This window comes from Ursus americanus, chromosome 27 (assembly GCF_024610735.1).
Source record: "Ursus americanus isolate L20-20 chromosome 27, mUrsAme1.1.p, whole genome shotgun sequence".
Lineage (NCBI taxonomy): Eukaryota > Metazoa > Chordata > Mammalia > Carnivora > Ursidae > Ursus > Ursus americanus.
In genome coordinates this window covers 29,803,943-29,815,420 of record NC_142153.1, presented here as the reverse complement: position 1 = coordinate 29,815,420, position 11,478 = coordinate 29,803,943, and the positions used below count along the sequence as shown (strand labels likewise).

Below are 11,478 nucleotides of genomic sequence, written 5' to 3'. Positions count from 1 at the left end.
GCAGCTGGCAGGTTCCCTTCACACACTCGCGTGTGCACACACACACACACACACACACACGCAGTGCCCATGGCATCATTCCCACAGACAGTCCTGGCCTCAGTGAGACAGCTGAGACCTCACAGGCGGTGGGGGAGGGTCTTACCCCCAATGGTCACACCCTCTTCATGCTGAGCTGTGGTTTGAATGGAGTCCTTTCTCCTGTCAGGGGCCTGCTCTGTCCCAGCTCCGTGTTCTGCTGCTCTGAGCAGCGCAGCTGGGCCCGGCAGCATCTCTGAGAGGCCGCATCCTAGGAGGTGAGCCGCCTGCATTAGACGAGGGGCTGGAGCGGTTCCGAAATTTACCGTGAGGAGTGTGAGGAGCTCATAGGCCTCTGGTCTCTCCCCAAAAGTGAGACTGTTTTATCAGGAGAGGCTAGTTTCCGGAGACTCAGGTGACTGAGATGCCATTTGATAGGAGATGGGGCACTATAATCGTCCCTCTTTGCCTGGAGGGGCGACCTGTGTGGGCAGGGAGCAGAGGACCATGATGGGCGGTCCTACGGGACCTCACGAGGGAGGGCAGCACTGGATTCCTTCTGGAAAGGATGCTGATAAGCAGAAATAACATGTCAGCTGCCTGTGTTTATTCGATACCCCCTTACCACACATGTATTAAATTAAATGCTAGGCTGTTGGAGTACTAAAGGGAAGAAGACACAAGGTAAAAAGTATGTAGACCCCGATTCAGTATGTGAGGGACTCTCAGATGAGTCACGTAAATGACTTCCGCTCTCGCTTTGTAGTGTTTCATGGACACATTCGTTGACTCTTTTTGCTGGTCTGGCCCTTGGCTGTGTTCCTGATACACCACATATGTGAACGTGGAGATTTTTTGAGTGCCTGGGCACCACTGCATAGAATTTCCTCTAATCGTAACAAACTGAAAGCTAGTCTTACAGGTGGGGAGAACAGCGAGGTAGACCAGCCAGCCGGCTGATGGTCACACCCTCTTCATGCTGAGCTGTGGTTTGAATGGAGTCCTCTGGATTCTGAGGTCTGGGGCCACCCCTGCATGGCCCCTTCTCTTGGCGGCACATGCCCGGGTCCAGCCCATGGCCATGCCAGGCTTGTGTGATTTATACTTGGACACAAGCTGTGCAAAACGATGGATACCCTGCAATTATCCATAGCGCACATCTGTGCTAATAACTATAAATAAGACTTAACTTGGCGACTGGGCACGGCTCCTCTTTTAGGAAAGGCTGTCCTGCTAAATTAACCTCAGGATGAGACCCGTGAAAACTTGAGTAGTTTCTGGAATAAAAACAAAACCAAAAAACCTCCCAAACACCCCTCCCCCAAGAGGCCCCCTTCCTTTCCTCTGGAACTAGCAGCACTCGAGTCAGATGCCCTGGTCAGCAAGTGCACCCCGAAATTTGAGTAGCTCTTAGACTCATCTGGAAGCACCAGCGAATGGGCCGGGGAACCTGCAGCTCAACAGGGTTGAAAAGAAGTCTGAGAATTTGTGCATCAACGTTATAATGAGTCGGAGGAGAGCCGGGCACGGAGGGCGGGGGGAGATGTCGGCCCCACCCTCTTGTCCTGGGAGGAGAGCGGCGCATTCTGTGGCTCAGGACCACACTTGGCACTTTCTGATTTTCATTTTTTCCAAGCATCGACGTTTGCCTCCTAAGATCAGGCTGATGAGTGATGATGCTGGCCACGAATTTGGGGCGAGGCAGTCTCTGTGGCTATATATAGCATCTTCCCAGGCCATAAATGGGAGGGAGGGCTGGGCATTTGGAGGGAGAAATAGCTTCGCCTTCTTCAGCCAGAGCCGCGTCGTGGGTGAGCCGGGCGAGGCAGGGCTTCTCTCCTCTTGGCCTTTTCCCTTTCTCTCTGGGTAAGTTTTCTTTTCTCCTTTCGTTTTCTAATTTGGGGCTTTGCAAGAAGGACTAGCAGTGTGTGCCGAGGTGGGTAGCAGTCCGATTTCCTAAGTGGACCCGTTTCAGGGGAGGGCCGTGTTAGCACGCTCCGGGAAACAGTGGAGACAGCAAATGATTCAGCCTGAGGTCTGCGTTTCTTGGACTAGATTTTAGGACTTGCTTTGTTTCCCGCAGTCACGATCTCAACTGTCATGACATGCCGTCCCCTCAGAGCCCTGGCCTGTCAGCCCCGAGCTCTGCAGCGTCTCCCGGGGGGGCCCCTGAGCCCATTCATTGAGGTCTGCAATTTCATGAGAATCTGAGCCATGAAGGAGTCTCTGGGGACAGTGCAGATTTGTAAAGGTGTGAAATAAAACTGGCGATTTTCTGAAGAGAAAGAGAGAATCAGGCCCTTAGCATCGCCCTGGATGCTGGTGTCTGGGGGACGGGAAAGAAGGCTGCTCTCAGCCTCCACAGGCTTTCGGCTTCGAACGACAGCTTCTCATGGCTGTCTTCTCGTCTGCGCTTTGTGACGAGCTGTAATCCTGCAGAATCCCTCGGCCGATGGAGCCTAGCGCCTTCCCCCACGGCCTTGGAGCTGTGCCTGCAGGGAGGGTGGTAGTGGTAGTGGGGCCTGTGCCCAGAAGGCAGGCCCGGGAGGGCAGTGGGGCTCAGGGATGTGGGGTCGCTGGAGCTGGGAGGGCTTCACTTTTCCACTTCCCGGGCTCAGCCCTTGCTTCCCAAGCACAAGTGACATAGGTATCAAAGAGTAACTAGAGCAAAGATCATTTACATGGATTTTTAAATAAACCAGGCAACAAATGTACCTGGAGCCAATGCTGAATGAGGGGTGCTGGTTCTTTACCAAAATGAGAATTTGGGGGTAAACTGTAACGGAATGGAACATTTCTCTAGCTGGTGATGATGGCAACTGTGTGGGTTGCTGGAAAGTTCTCCCGTCCAGGAAGCTGCATATGATCTTGTCGCTCGATTGAATTTGATCCTGCTGGAGTGTCAGGACAGAAGGACTCAGGGTCCTTGGAAGCCAGAGAGCTCTGTGGCTGCAAGGACAGCCCTCTGCCACTCCTGCCGCGGCCCCAAAAGGTTATTTGGAGAAACACTGCAGAAATCTAGCTGCCGGGAATCAGATGTCACACCATGGTGGATTTCTCTTTGAGGATGATTTTAAGAGGGATTTTGTGCTCAGTGACCGTTTCTTTTGGTGCTGGACAGTTTGGAAAAAGCTTCGGAGAAAGTAGACCCCAGTGCCAATGAGCTTGGGCAAAGCCCGTCTTGGGGTCTTAGGGTTTAGTTACTTGGGGGCCTAGGCCCGTCGTGTGTGCCAACTAATCCTTTTTCTTCCTCTCGAAAGCTTTCATCGACTTTGACATTTTTAGGTGCATAAACAACAGTGTCTTTTATTAGGTGGAAGTCAGTGCATTGTAGTTAAAATGTTTCCATGAATTACAATCCTTCTTTGTGGCATGAAAGATGGTTCCAGACACCCTTCACAGGAAGGCGTTAGGTCTAGGCATGTCATAGACGCACGGTCCCCAGTACTTGAGGACAGGCTCACGTTTCACTCTGGTGTCATCATTCTGAGATGTGTGGGAAGCCTTCTGTGAGTGGTGTGGGTGGGTGGGTGCTGGGGGCTGGGGGCACAGTCAGAGGGCGAGGTGGGACGTTGGCTCTGTGTCCGATGGACCAGGGACCTGAGTGGATGATTTTCACCCTCCAGAGCTCCGTTTCCGCACAGGGAAGGCCGACATTTAAGCAGGACAGAACGAGATCATCCACGTCAGACTGTGGAATCTCCCGTGGTTTCGGATGAATGCCTTGTGCCCTGGGCCGCAGCTGCAGGGCGTGTGCTGAGTTTGCAGGGAGCAGATTTCCAAGCGAGCTCATTGCTCCTGCTCCGGGGTGCTCAGGGGCAACGGGGGAGGCTCTGAGACATGAGGTTCCCAGAGTGGCCTGGGCGTGGGCTTGGCTGTGTGGTGGGCCTGCTGCTCTGTCTGGGCTGCCCATGGCATTGGGAAAAGCCAGCCCAGGCCGGGGAGTGGGGGCGGGAGCCAAGGACACATTGGCACAAGGGTCGACCATAGAGAGGACGTGAGCTTGCTGCCATCCTTGGAGCGGGGGACCTCTGAGATGGTCCCGTCCTTGAAATGCAGTGCTCTGTGATTCGGGCTTGCCTGCCGCCTCGCAGGTGCTCCCGGTGTCTGTGGAGTGAGAGATGGGTAGAACCAAGGATAATCCCATTTGCAGAGTCCCCGAAAGCTCCTGACGGTGACGGCCCTTAGCACCGTGTCGCATTAGGTGGGAGTAAATGCAGTCAAGTGTTCTATGGCTCTTGTGGGCCGCAGCTGCCTCGGGTGGGGAGAAAAGCTATAGCAGGTGTGCTGGTCAGAGTGAGGAACACAGGAGCCCCGTGCACTTGATTCCAGCTCCATGGCGCTAATTGTTACAAAGTGTACGCTCCTCACACGGGAAGTGTTGAGGACTTGCAGGCCCACACAAGCGTGCGTCGAGTGAGGTCAGCGATACACCGAGTGCTGATCGCCCACGGAGCACAGACGGGATGCTGCGGAGGAGTTAACGGGGTCACCGGGCTGTGAGGGAAGCTGACCTTTCATGCTCAGAGCAAAAGCACAGGTCCCGTTGAGTGCGCCTTACCCTCTTTTGGGGCGGCAGCTCCCCCAGTTTAAACATGTCAAGATAGCCTATCCTCTCTTATCATCTGGGCCATTTTTAGACTCTTCCCTTGGCCAAGAGATGCAAACAGGTCTGAAGGTTAACTCAGCATAAATGTAAGTGACTGTTGAGACAGGACATGACCCCGGGCATGACAGCACCTGCGGCCGCGGTTCTCATTTGTGCTGTAGCAGCCTTTTCCTCCATCGGGGCAGCTGTGGTCAGGAGAGGAGACTGCTTCACTCTGGTGAGATGTGTCCCCTGACCTTGCTCTGACTTCCGCTCAGGGAGCTGACCCCAGCACAGCCATGGACTCCAGAGATAATCAGTGCAAGGCTGCCTTTATGGGCGGGAAGCTTTTCTTGCCAGTTCACCTTGATTGACTCACTGGAAAACCCACCGAGCTGCAGTTGAGAATATTCCAGATGGTAAAGTGACCGGATGTATTTGTTTCAATACCTTTTCCGACCTACACCATTCACTTCATCACAGCAACAGCAAAGCACTGTGTGGTAGGGACACCTACCAATTTTGGTCGTTTGATATCCCAGGCCAAGCACAGTGCCAAGCATTCCGTAGAAGCAGTTTAGAATATCAGAGTTCGGGGGGTGAGAAGGGTGCCCAAGGCCATGTCCCCGTGCAGGCTCAGAATTCAATCCCGGGTCTATCAGATATAAGCCTGTGCTCTTGACTACGTTATGATGCCCTGTCAAAGCTGGGGTGGAACGGAGAAGCTCTGTTTTCACTGAGTTCCATTAGATGCTGCATTCTGTCACATACTCATCATCAGATTGATGCTAGCCTGCTGTGAAACGTGTGCTGGACCCTCAGTGCATATGTAGTGGTTGCCTGGCTAGTTGATTTTTAGGAGGAAAAATTGGTATTAGTGTGGCAAAGTATAAAAGACCCAGAAATAGAGATTTGATGGCCTCTGGGTGGGCCAGCCCTTTCTCCTTTCTGGCATCATGTCCCCACTCCAAGTACACTAAGGGTTTGGATAATCCCTAAGGATCTTTCCAAGACCTATAATTCTGTGCTTCTAGGAAATCACAGTCTGTAGGAAATTGGCCATGAGGAGTCCGCTTGGAGGATGTTCTGTATGTGGTTGGCTTTCTAATGCATACTCAAAGCTCTGAGCGGTGGGGTGGTGGAGGGAGCAGGTGCAGCTGTCCCATCTCAGGGCGGCACCTGCCCCTGGTCCACTGCTGGTCTGTGTCCCTGTTGTCCCTGGTGCTGGGCCATGGGGCCCTGCTTTAGAATTCCTTCTTTAAATTGGGGCAGATTATTCTAATTTAAACACAAAGGACAAAAGTGGAGCTCAGACTTGGAATTCCTTCGGTCCTTTATTTCAGAAGTTAGTTATCACCGAGATTTAGGAATACCGTCTGGGTTACATTTTAGAGAGGGTTGAGTAAGCCCAGTAAGTTGGGGCTGTATTTATTTTGGGTGAGCATAGGCTACAAATGGCCCAGTGTCCAATGCCTGCCCTACTTCAATTCCCAGACTCCACACTGCAGTATGGATTTCAGTCATTTCTTGTTTCCAGAGAATTTAACCAAAATGTGCTTGCTTGCCCACATTCCTCTGACTTTCTTGCTGGTTCCAGCCCTGCTCCTGCCCACTCCTGCCATGCGAGTCTACACATAACCAGTGAGATGCAGTTTTAGAAGAATGGATCTGGACAGTGTCCTGGAGATGAATTCCCTTTCCAGGTCCCGTTTTGAGCAGTGAAGATCCCCAGTGCCCAGGCAGATGCTGAAAGCCCCCGTGTGTGGTTGCAGTCTTTCCAGAGCGATCTCGTAAAGTGTCTTCAAGCATCCTGAGATCCTGTGTTTTCCTGCCTCCTACCTTTGCTCATGGGATGCTCCGCCCCCTGCCCCATCTCCACCTGTCAGCCTGTCCATGGTCAAGGCTCTTCTCAAGCGTCACCTCTTTCATGGGACCTCGCTTGGCTGCCCTCTGTCCTGTTATGTGTGCCCCCTCCTTGCTTCCCAGAGCAGTTTGGAACTCCCTCTGCTCTTATCTCGTATTCTAAGTATTTGTTTACTTCTCTTATCTGTGTTTTATTTTTGTTCTTATCACTCACATTGCTTTTCACATTGCCTTGAACAGCTAGGTATTCTATAAATATTTGTTGAACTCACAATTAAAAGAAACATAGTCAGTCTTCTGATTTTCATAGAAGCAAACAAAACAGGATATCCAGTCCCAGGGAACCTACTAGGCATCCAGACTTGTAGCCCGAGATTATTTTCACTTATACAATATTTCTTCCATCCTCCCTTCCCTGAATGAATGTTACTAATTGAAGGTGATTTTCTTCTTCGGAACAACTGGAAGTTCTGGTGTAGAAATCGCGGGAGCAGGACTGCATTTGAGAAGGAGCTCAGTGCTGTTTGACACATTCTTTGCTCGTAGGTGCACACGAAGATGTCGCTTGTTGCAGTGCCCTTCTACCAAAAGCGACACAAACACTATGACCAGTCATACCGCAATGTTCAGACAAGGTACCTTCTGGATGAGTATGCTGCAAAAAAGTAAGTTGAAATTCTGGGGTTGGACTGGTAGAGCTTTGATTGTGGGTGTCTGGCATTAAAGAAGCTTTATCCAGTCCCCCGCACCCTGGACATGAACTGGTTTGGGGAGGGTCAGGGATGGCATGCTCCTCGCACTGGAGGGGGAATTCGGCTCTCCTGGCTGCACAGCAAACTCCGTGTGGAGCACTGCTGGGATCCTCGTGGATCCTGGTGGATCCTGGTGGATCCCTGTGAATCCTGGTAGACTGGCTCTGAGCCCCTCGTTTAGATTATGAAGGCAGAGACTTTTTAGTAAGTGGTCCTTGACTTTGCTCCTCTTCACACATCTTGCAGAACTAGGATCTGAAAAGTCACCAACACAGAAGGGAAGCGAGAAGGGGCAATGGGAAGAATGTCAGTGGGAGAGAAGCTCAGAGGGGCAAAGTAAAGATCACATGGAGGCTGATATCAGTAGTTTTGCTGTAATAATAATAAATGAAGCAAAAAGGGAAATGTATTCCCTGCCTCAGGGGCTGGTGCGAAGGCACAGATCTTGAGCCAGTTCTGGAGCATAGTGTCCTCGGGGACGTGCCACACGTGCCTGGGCGCAGACGTCCGAGGTCTCCGGGACCCAGGAGATGGCCATGCTGACCAATGGAAGACAGTGTGGGTGTGCCGTGCCCTGGCCTCTGGAGTGTGTGCGTGTCACCAGCACCCTATATTTAGACCTGCCTATGGCCCTTGTGTTCTGTTGCCATCCCCGTAACAGCCGCAGAGCCACAGCCCTCCCAGTAGCCTCTGGGAGCTCCAAATCCCTTCAGATATATATAATCGTGGCGTTAGGCCAAAACTGCGGCAGGAGGCACTCGCGGGCACGGATGGAAAATGGGCAAGGGTAGTGTGAAGGCGCCCCTCTGAGGACGCGCCTGTGCAGATGGGGGCTGTGCCTGCGCAGGGACGTAGGTTTCTCTGTGTGTGCACACGTATGTGAGCATGCATGTGTATATGTGCATACACGTGCTGGCGTGCTCAGAAAGGCAGGTACATGTGTGCCTGCACATGTGTGCACATGCTCATTCGTGCTCGTGTGCCTGCACGGTTCAAGGCTGACTTGCATGCAGGAGAAAGGGCGTGCAGCTTGTTAGGATGAATTCGCATACCCCTCCAACGCATCTGATTGTTTCCGTGTCCATCCAGGCGCGCCTCCACCCGCTCATCTTCTCAGAAGTCTTTCTCCCAGAAGTCTTTCTCCCAGAAGTCGTCTTCCCAGAGAGCGTCCGGCCAGGCGGCATTTGGAGGGACGACCTGCAGTATCTGCGCAAAGAGACTGAGCACCGACGCGGTGGAAGAGGAGGAGCACGAGAGGAAAAAGAGGTAATGCACCGTCCCCCCTCCTGCGCCTAGCACTGTGGCGTCGCAGCCCCGCAGCGGGGGCTCCGGGGAGGGTCTGCGGCCACAGAAAGGACGGGGACAGGCTGTTAGCAGAGAATACACCCGAGAACCAGGAGGGTCACGCTTGCTTCTCGAGAAGGCGATCAGCTGCCGCTGTGTGATGCCCGGCTCGTTCTCGCCCGTCTCTATCTCCGTGAGTCCTACAGGACAACCGTGCCGGGTGTTTTCCAGCTCATTCTGCACAACAGAAGCTGCCCACGGGGCCAGGCACGTGGTGGCATCCCGTGTCCGCGCTCTGTCCTGTTCCACACCGCGCCCACCACTTTCCGCACAGAACAGGCTTCTCCCATGAAAGTGCCCCCACCTGACAGGTTGAAGTTCATGTCGAGTTTCCACTGACAGCCTCTTTGACTGAGGCTGTTGACTCCCGACAAGGTGATCTCCCAGAGAGGTGCCAGCATTTCCAGCGGGTGTCTGAGTGGAAACATTGTGACGGTTCTGCACACGGCTGTGCCCCGCATTGCAGGGGACTCAGCTCATGGAGGAAAATGTCCCAGGAATGACATGGATTAACGAGGACGTCAGTCTTCAAATTATTTCCAGATCACAGAGAAACAGGTGGTGATTTTACAAGAACAAAATAGTGAAGCATCTCATCAAGCTGTTATACCTGCTCTATTTTGTCCCTCACCTCCCCCGACTATTTCTAGAAAACTTTCTCCTTATTCTGATCATTTACAACCTGAAGAAGACAATGAGAATCTGGCAAACATGTTTCATTTTGAACCCTGCACTACAATGAAGGGATCTGTGTAGCAAAAATGGGCAGCGGAAAAGATCAGGCTTTCTTTGCTCACTTTGAATGATCTTTTAAATGCCTCATGAGCATTTTGCCATGTAAATTTTATGGTAAAGTGAGGATTTCTTTTGTGAGAGAATCACTTCAAAATGTACACATTACCCAAATCTGGATTTTCTGCTATTGGACTACTTAAAAAATGGTTTTATCTTTATCTAGGGTGTGGGTGTGGGGAGTGAGAAGTCTAGACCTTTACAATTTTATTAATTATCCTTGTGGACCTTGAACATGTCACAGAAATTTCTATCCCTCGATTTCCATGGGAGTGAATGGGGGAAAGTAATTTTGCATTAACTGGAGGGGTCAGGGAGTAGGTTACCATGGTTCATGTGGTTTTGGCAGTAATGACTTTTGGGACAATCCCCGTTGTTGGAAGTCTTTCTGAGACACGAGGCTCCTCTCCTGAAGTAGTCAGTTGACCCCCAGCATGTATGTGGGTGATTGCCTGTGTCGCTCTGCCCCGTTTTGTTTCTCCCCTACTGAGGCAGATGCTAGTTCCACGTATGGGACAAACCCGTCCTTCTTGAAAGATGAATCGTGGGTGCATCGGTTTGAATCACTGCTATGTCTTCGTATAAAATAAAAACCAAGGAGGCATTGGCATGCTCTGAGGATCTCAGCATGGCCTTCTGGAGGATACAGCAGATTAGAAATACCCCTTTGATGCCTTTCCTTCTGTCCTAGGGAAAGACAGGCCTCCATGCGTCATGCCTGGGCTGAACGTGGGGCGCGTCACTAAGCATCAGTGTGTGATGGGTGACCTTCTGCAGGAGAGGGCCCGGGGTGGGCGTGGCCATGGGCCGGATGGTTCTGGGCTCACAAAGACGGCACTCGGGCCAGACCGACGGCACCTCATTCTCGACTCTTACAAATCAGAAAGCTGAATTTTTTATTGAATCCTTTTTATTCTTCTGAAACACAGACTTACTTTGTATCTACATTTGTTGATTCAGGAGGCTTTAATGCAGCCCTATGTTCATTCAGAAACACAGCCTCCCCAGGAAAAGAGGCGGGTTTTATGAGCGCGGTGCAGAAGAAAGCGCACACAGGGGGCTCAGCTCTCCTGACATTGTCTGTGTTGGCCTGGCTTTATTCAGCCGCCAGCCCAGCAGCGCCTAAGCACTGGGTGTCAGAACCCCGGGCGGCCAAGCTCCTTGCCTTATCGATGGGGAGACGGCGTCCTGAGAAAGCGGAGTGAGTTGCTCTGGTTACAGTCTTTACTGAGCACCAGCCACGTGTGAGTTGTCATGGGGTCCAGAGGTGTAAATGAGTCCATTTTTAGGGGCCTCAGACTCCCTTTGTGACTCTGCGTCCGTTTCTGTAATTGTTCATTGTGCTCCACGCATGCGGCGGCCCTGCCAGCCCTTCCAGTGTGATGGGGCCAGAAGTGGCCCCATCACGGGCATGTGGCTGCTCGCAGCAACCCGCCAAAGAACATGGGCTTCTGAATGTTGCTGACTGTGTGCTTCTCCTGGTAAAAGGAGGGCTGGTGCATCTTCTCCCGTAACTGCTTTATTTACGAGTCGTACACCTGCCCTTCTCACAGCCGCTTTATGTATGGTATTAGCTCACTAGCCAGACCGTGGTCTTGAAAGAAAGAGATAAATATAAGCAGAGGGGCCCCTGGGAGACTCAGTGGGTGAAGCGTCTGCCTTCGGCTCAGGTCACAATCCCTGGGTTCTGGGATTGAGCCCCATGCTGGGCTCCCTGCTCAGCCGGGAGCCTGCTTCTCCCTCTGCCTCTGCCTGCCACTCCCCTGATTGTGCTCATGTTCTCTCTTCCACTCTGACAAATAAATAAATAAATTAAAAAGAAAAAAAAAAAGCAGAAACAGTGTTTCTCCATTCCTCTTCTTGCACCCCACTTGAGAAAATCCTGGGGGAGAGCACATGTGGTCTCCAGACCTTCCATGACCACTCAACCTTTCTGCATGTTGTGAGAGTAACGTCACTTTTTCTCCCCGGCAGGTACCAGTCTCTGGTGGCGGCTTATGGGGAAGCCAAGCGGGAGCGTTTCCTCCGGGAGCTGGCTGAGATGGAGGAAAACGTGCACGTGGCGCGCTCACAGGCTCAGGATAAGCTGGACAAATACGCCATTCAGGAGATGGTAGGAGG

At 52.1% G+C, this 11,478-nt stretch overlaps 1 protein-coding gene across 1 annotated transcript in view; it reads left to right on the top strand.

Moving 5' to 3' along the window:
• Nucleotides 1–1,766: 1,766 nt before the first annotated feature.
• MYOM2 (myomesin 2) overlaps nucleotides 1,767–11,478 on the top strand; it is an 82,085-nt gene continuing 72,373 nt past the window's right edge. Inside the window, exons 1-4 of the mRNA XM_045811191.2 lie at nucleotides 1,767–1,884; nucleotides 7,016–7,134; nucleotides 8,311–8,487; nucleotides 11,332–11,470. Of these exons, the coding sequence (XP_045667147.2) occupies nucleotides 7,028–7,134; nucleotides 8,311–8,487; nucleotides 11,332–11,470 (423 nt within the window). The 5' untranslated portion in view covers nucleotides 1,767–1,884; nucleotides 7,016–7,027. The remainder of the gene's footprint in view (nucleotides 1,885–7,015; nucleotides 7,135–8,310; nucleotides 8,488–11,331; nucleotides 11,471–11,478) is intronic.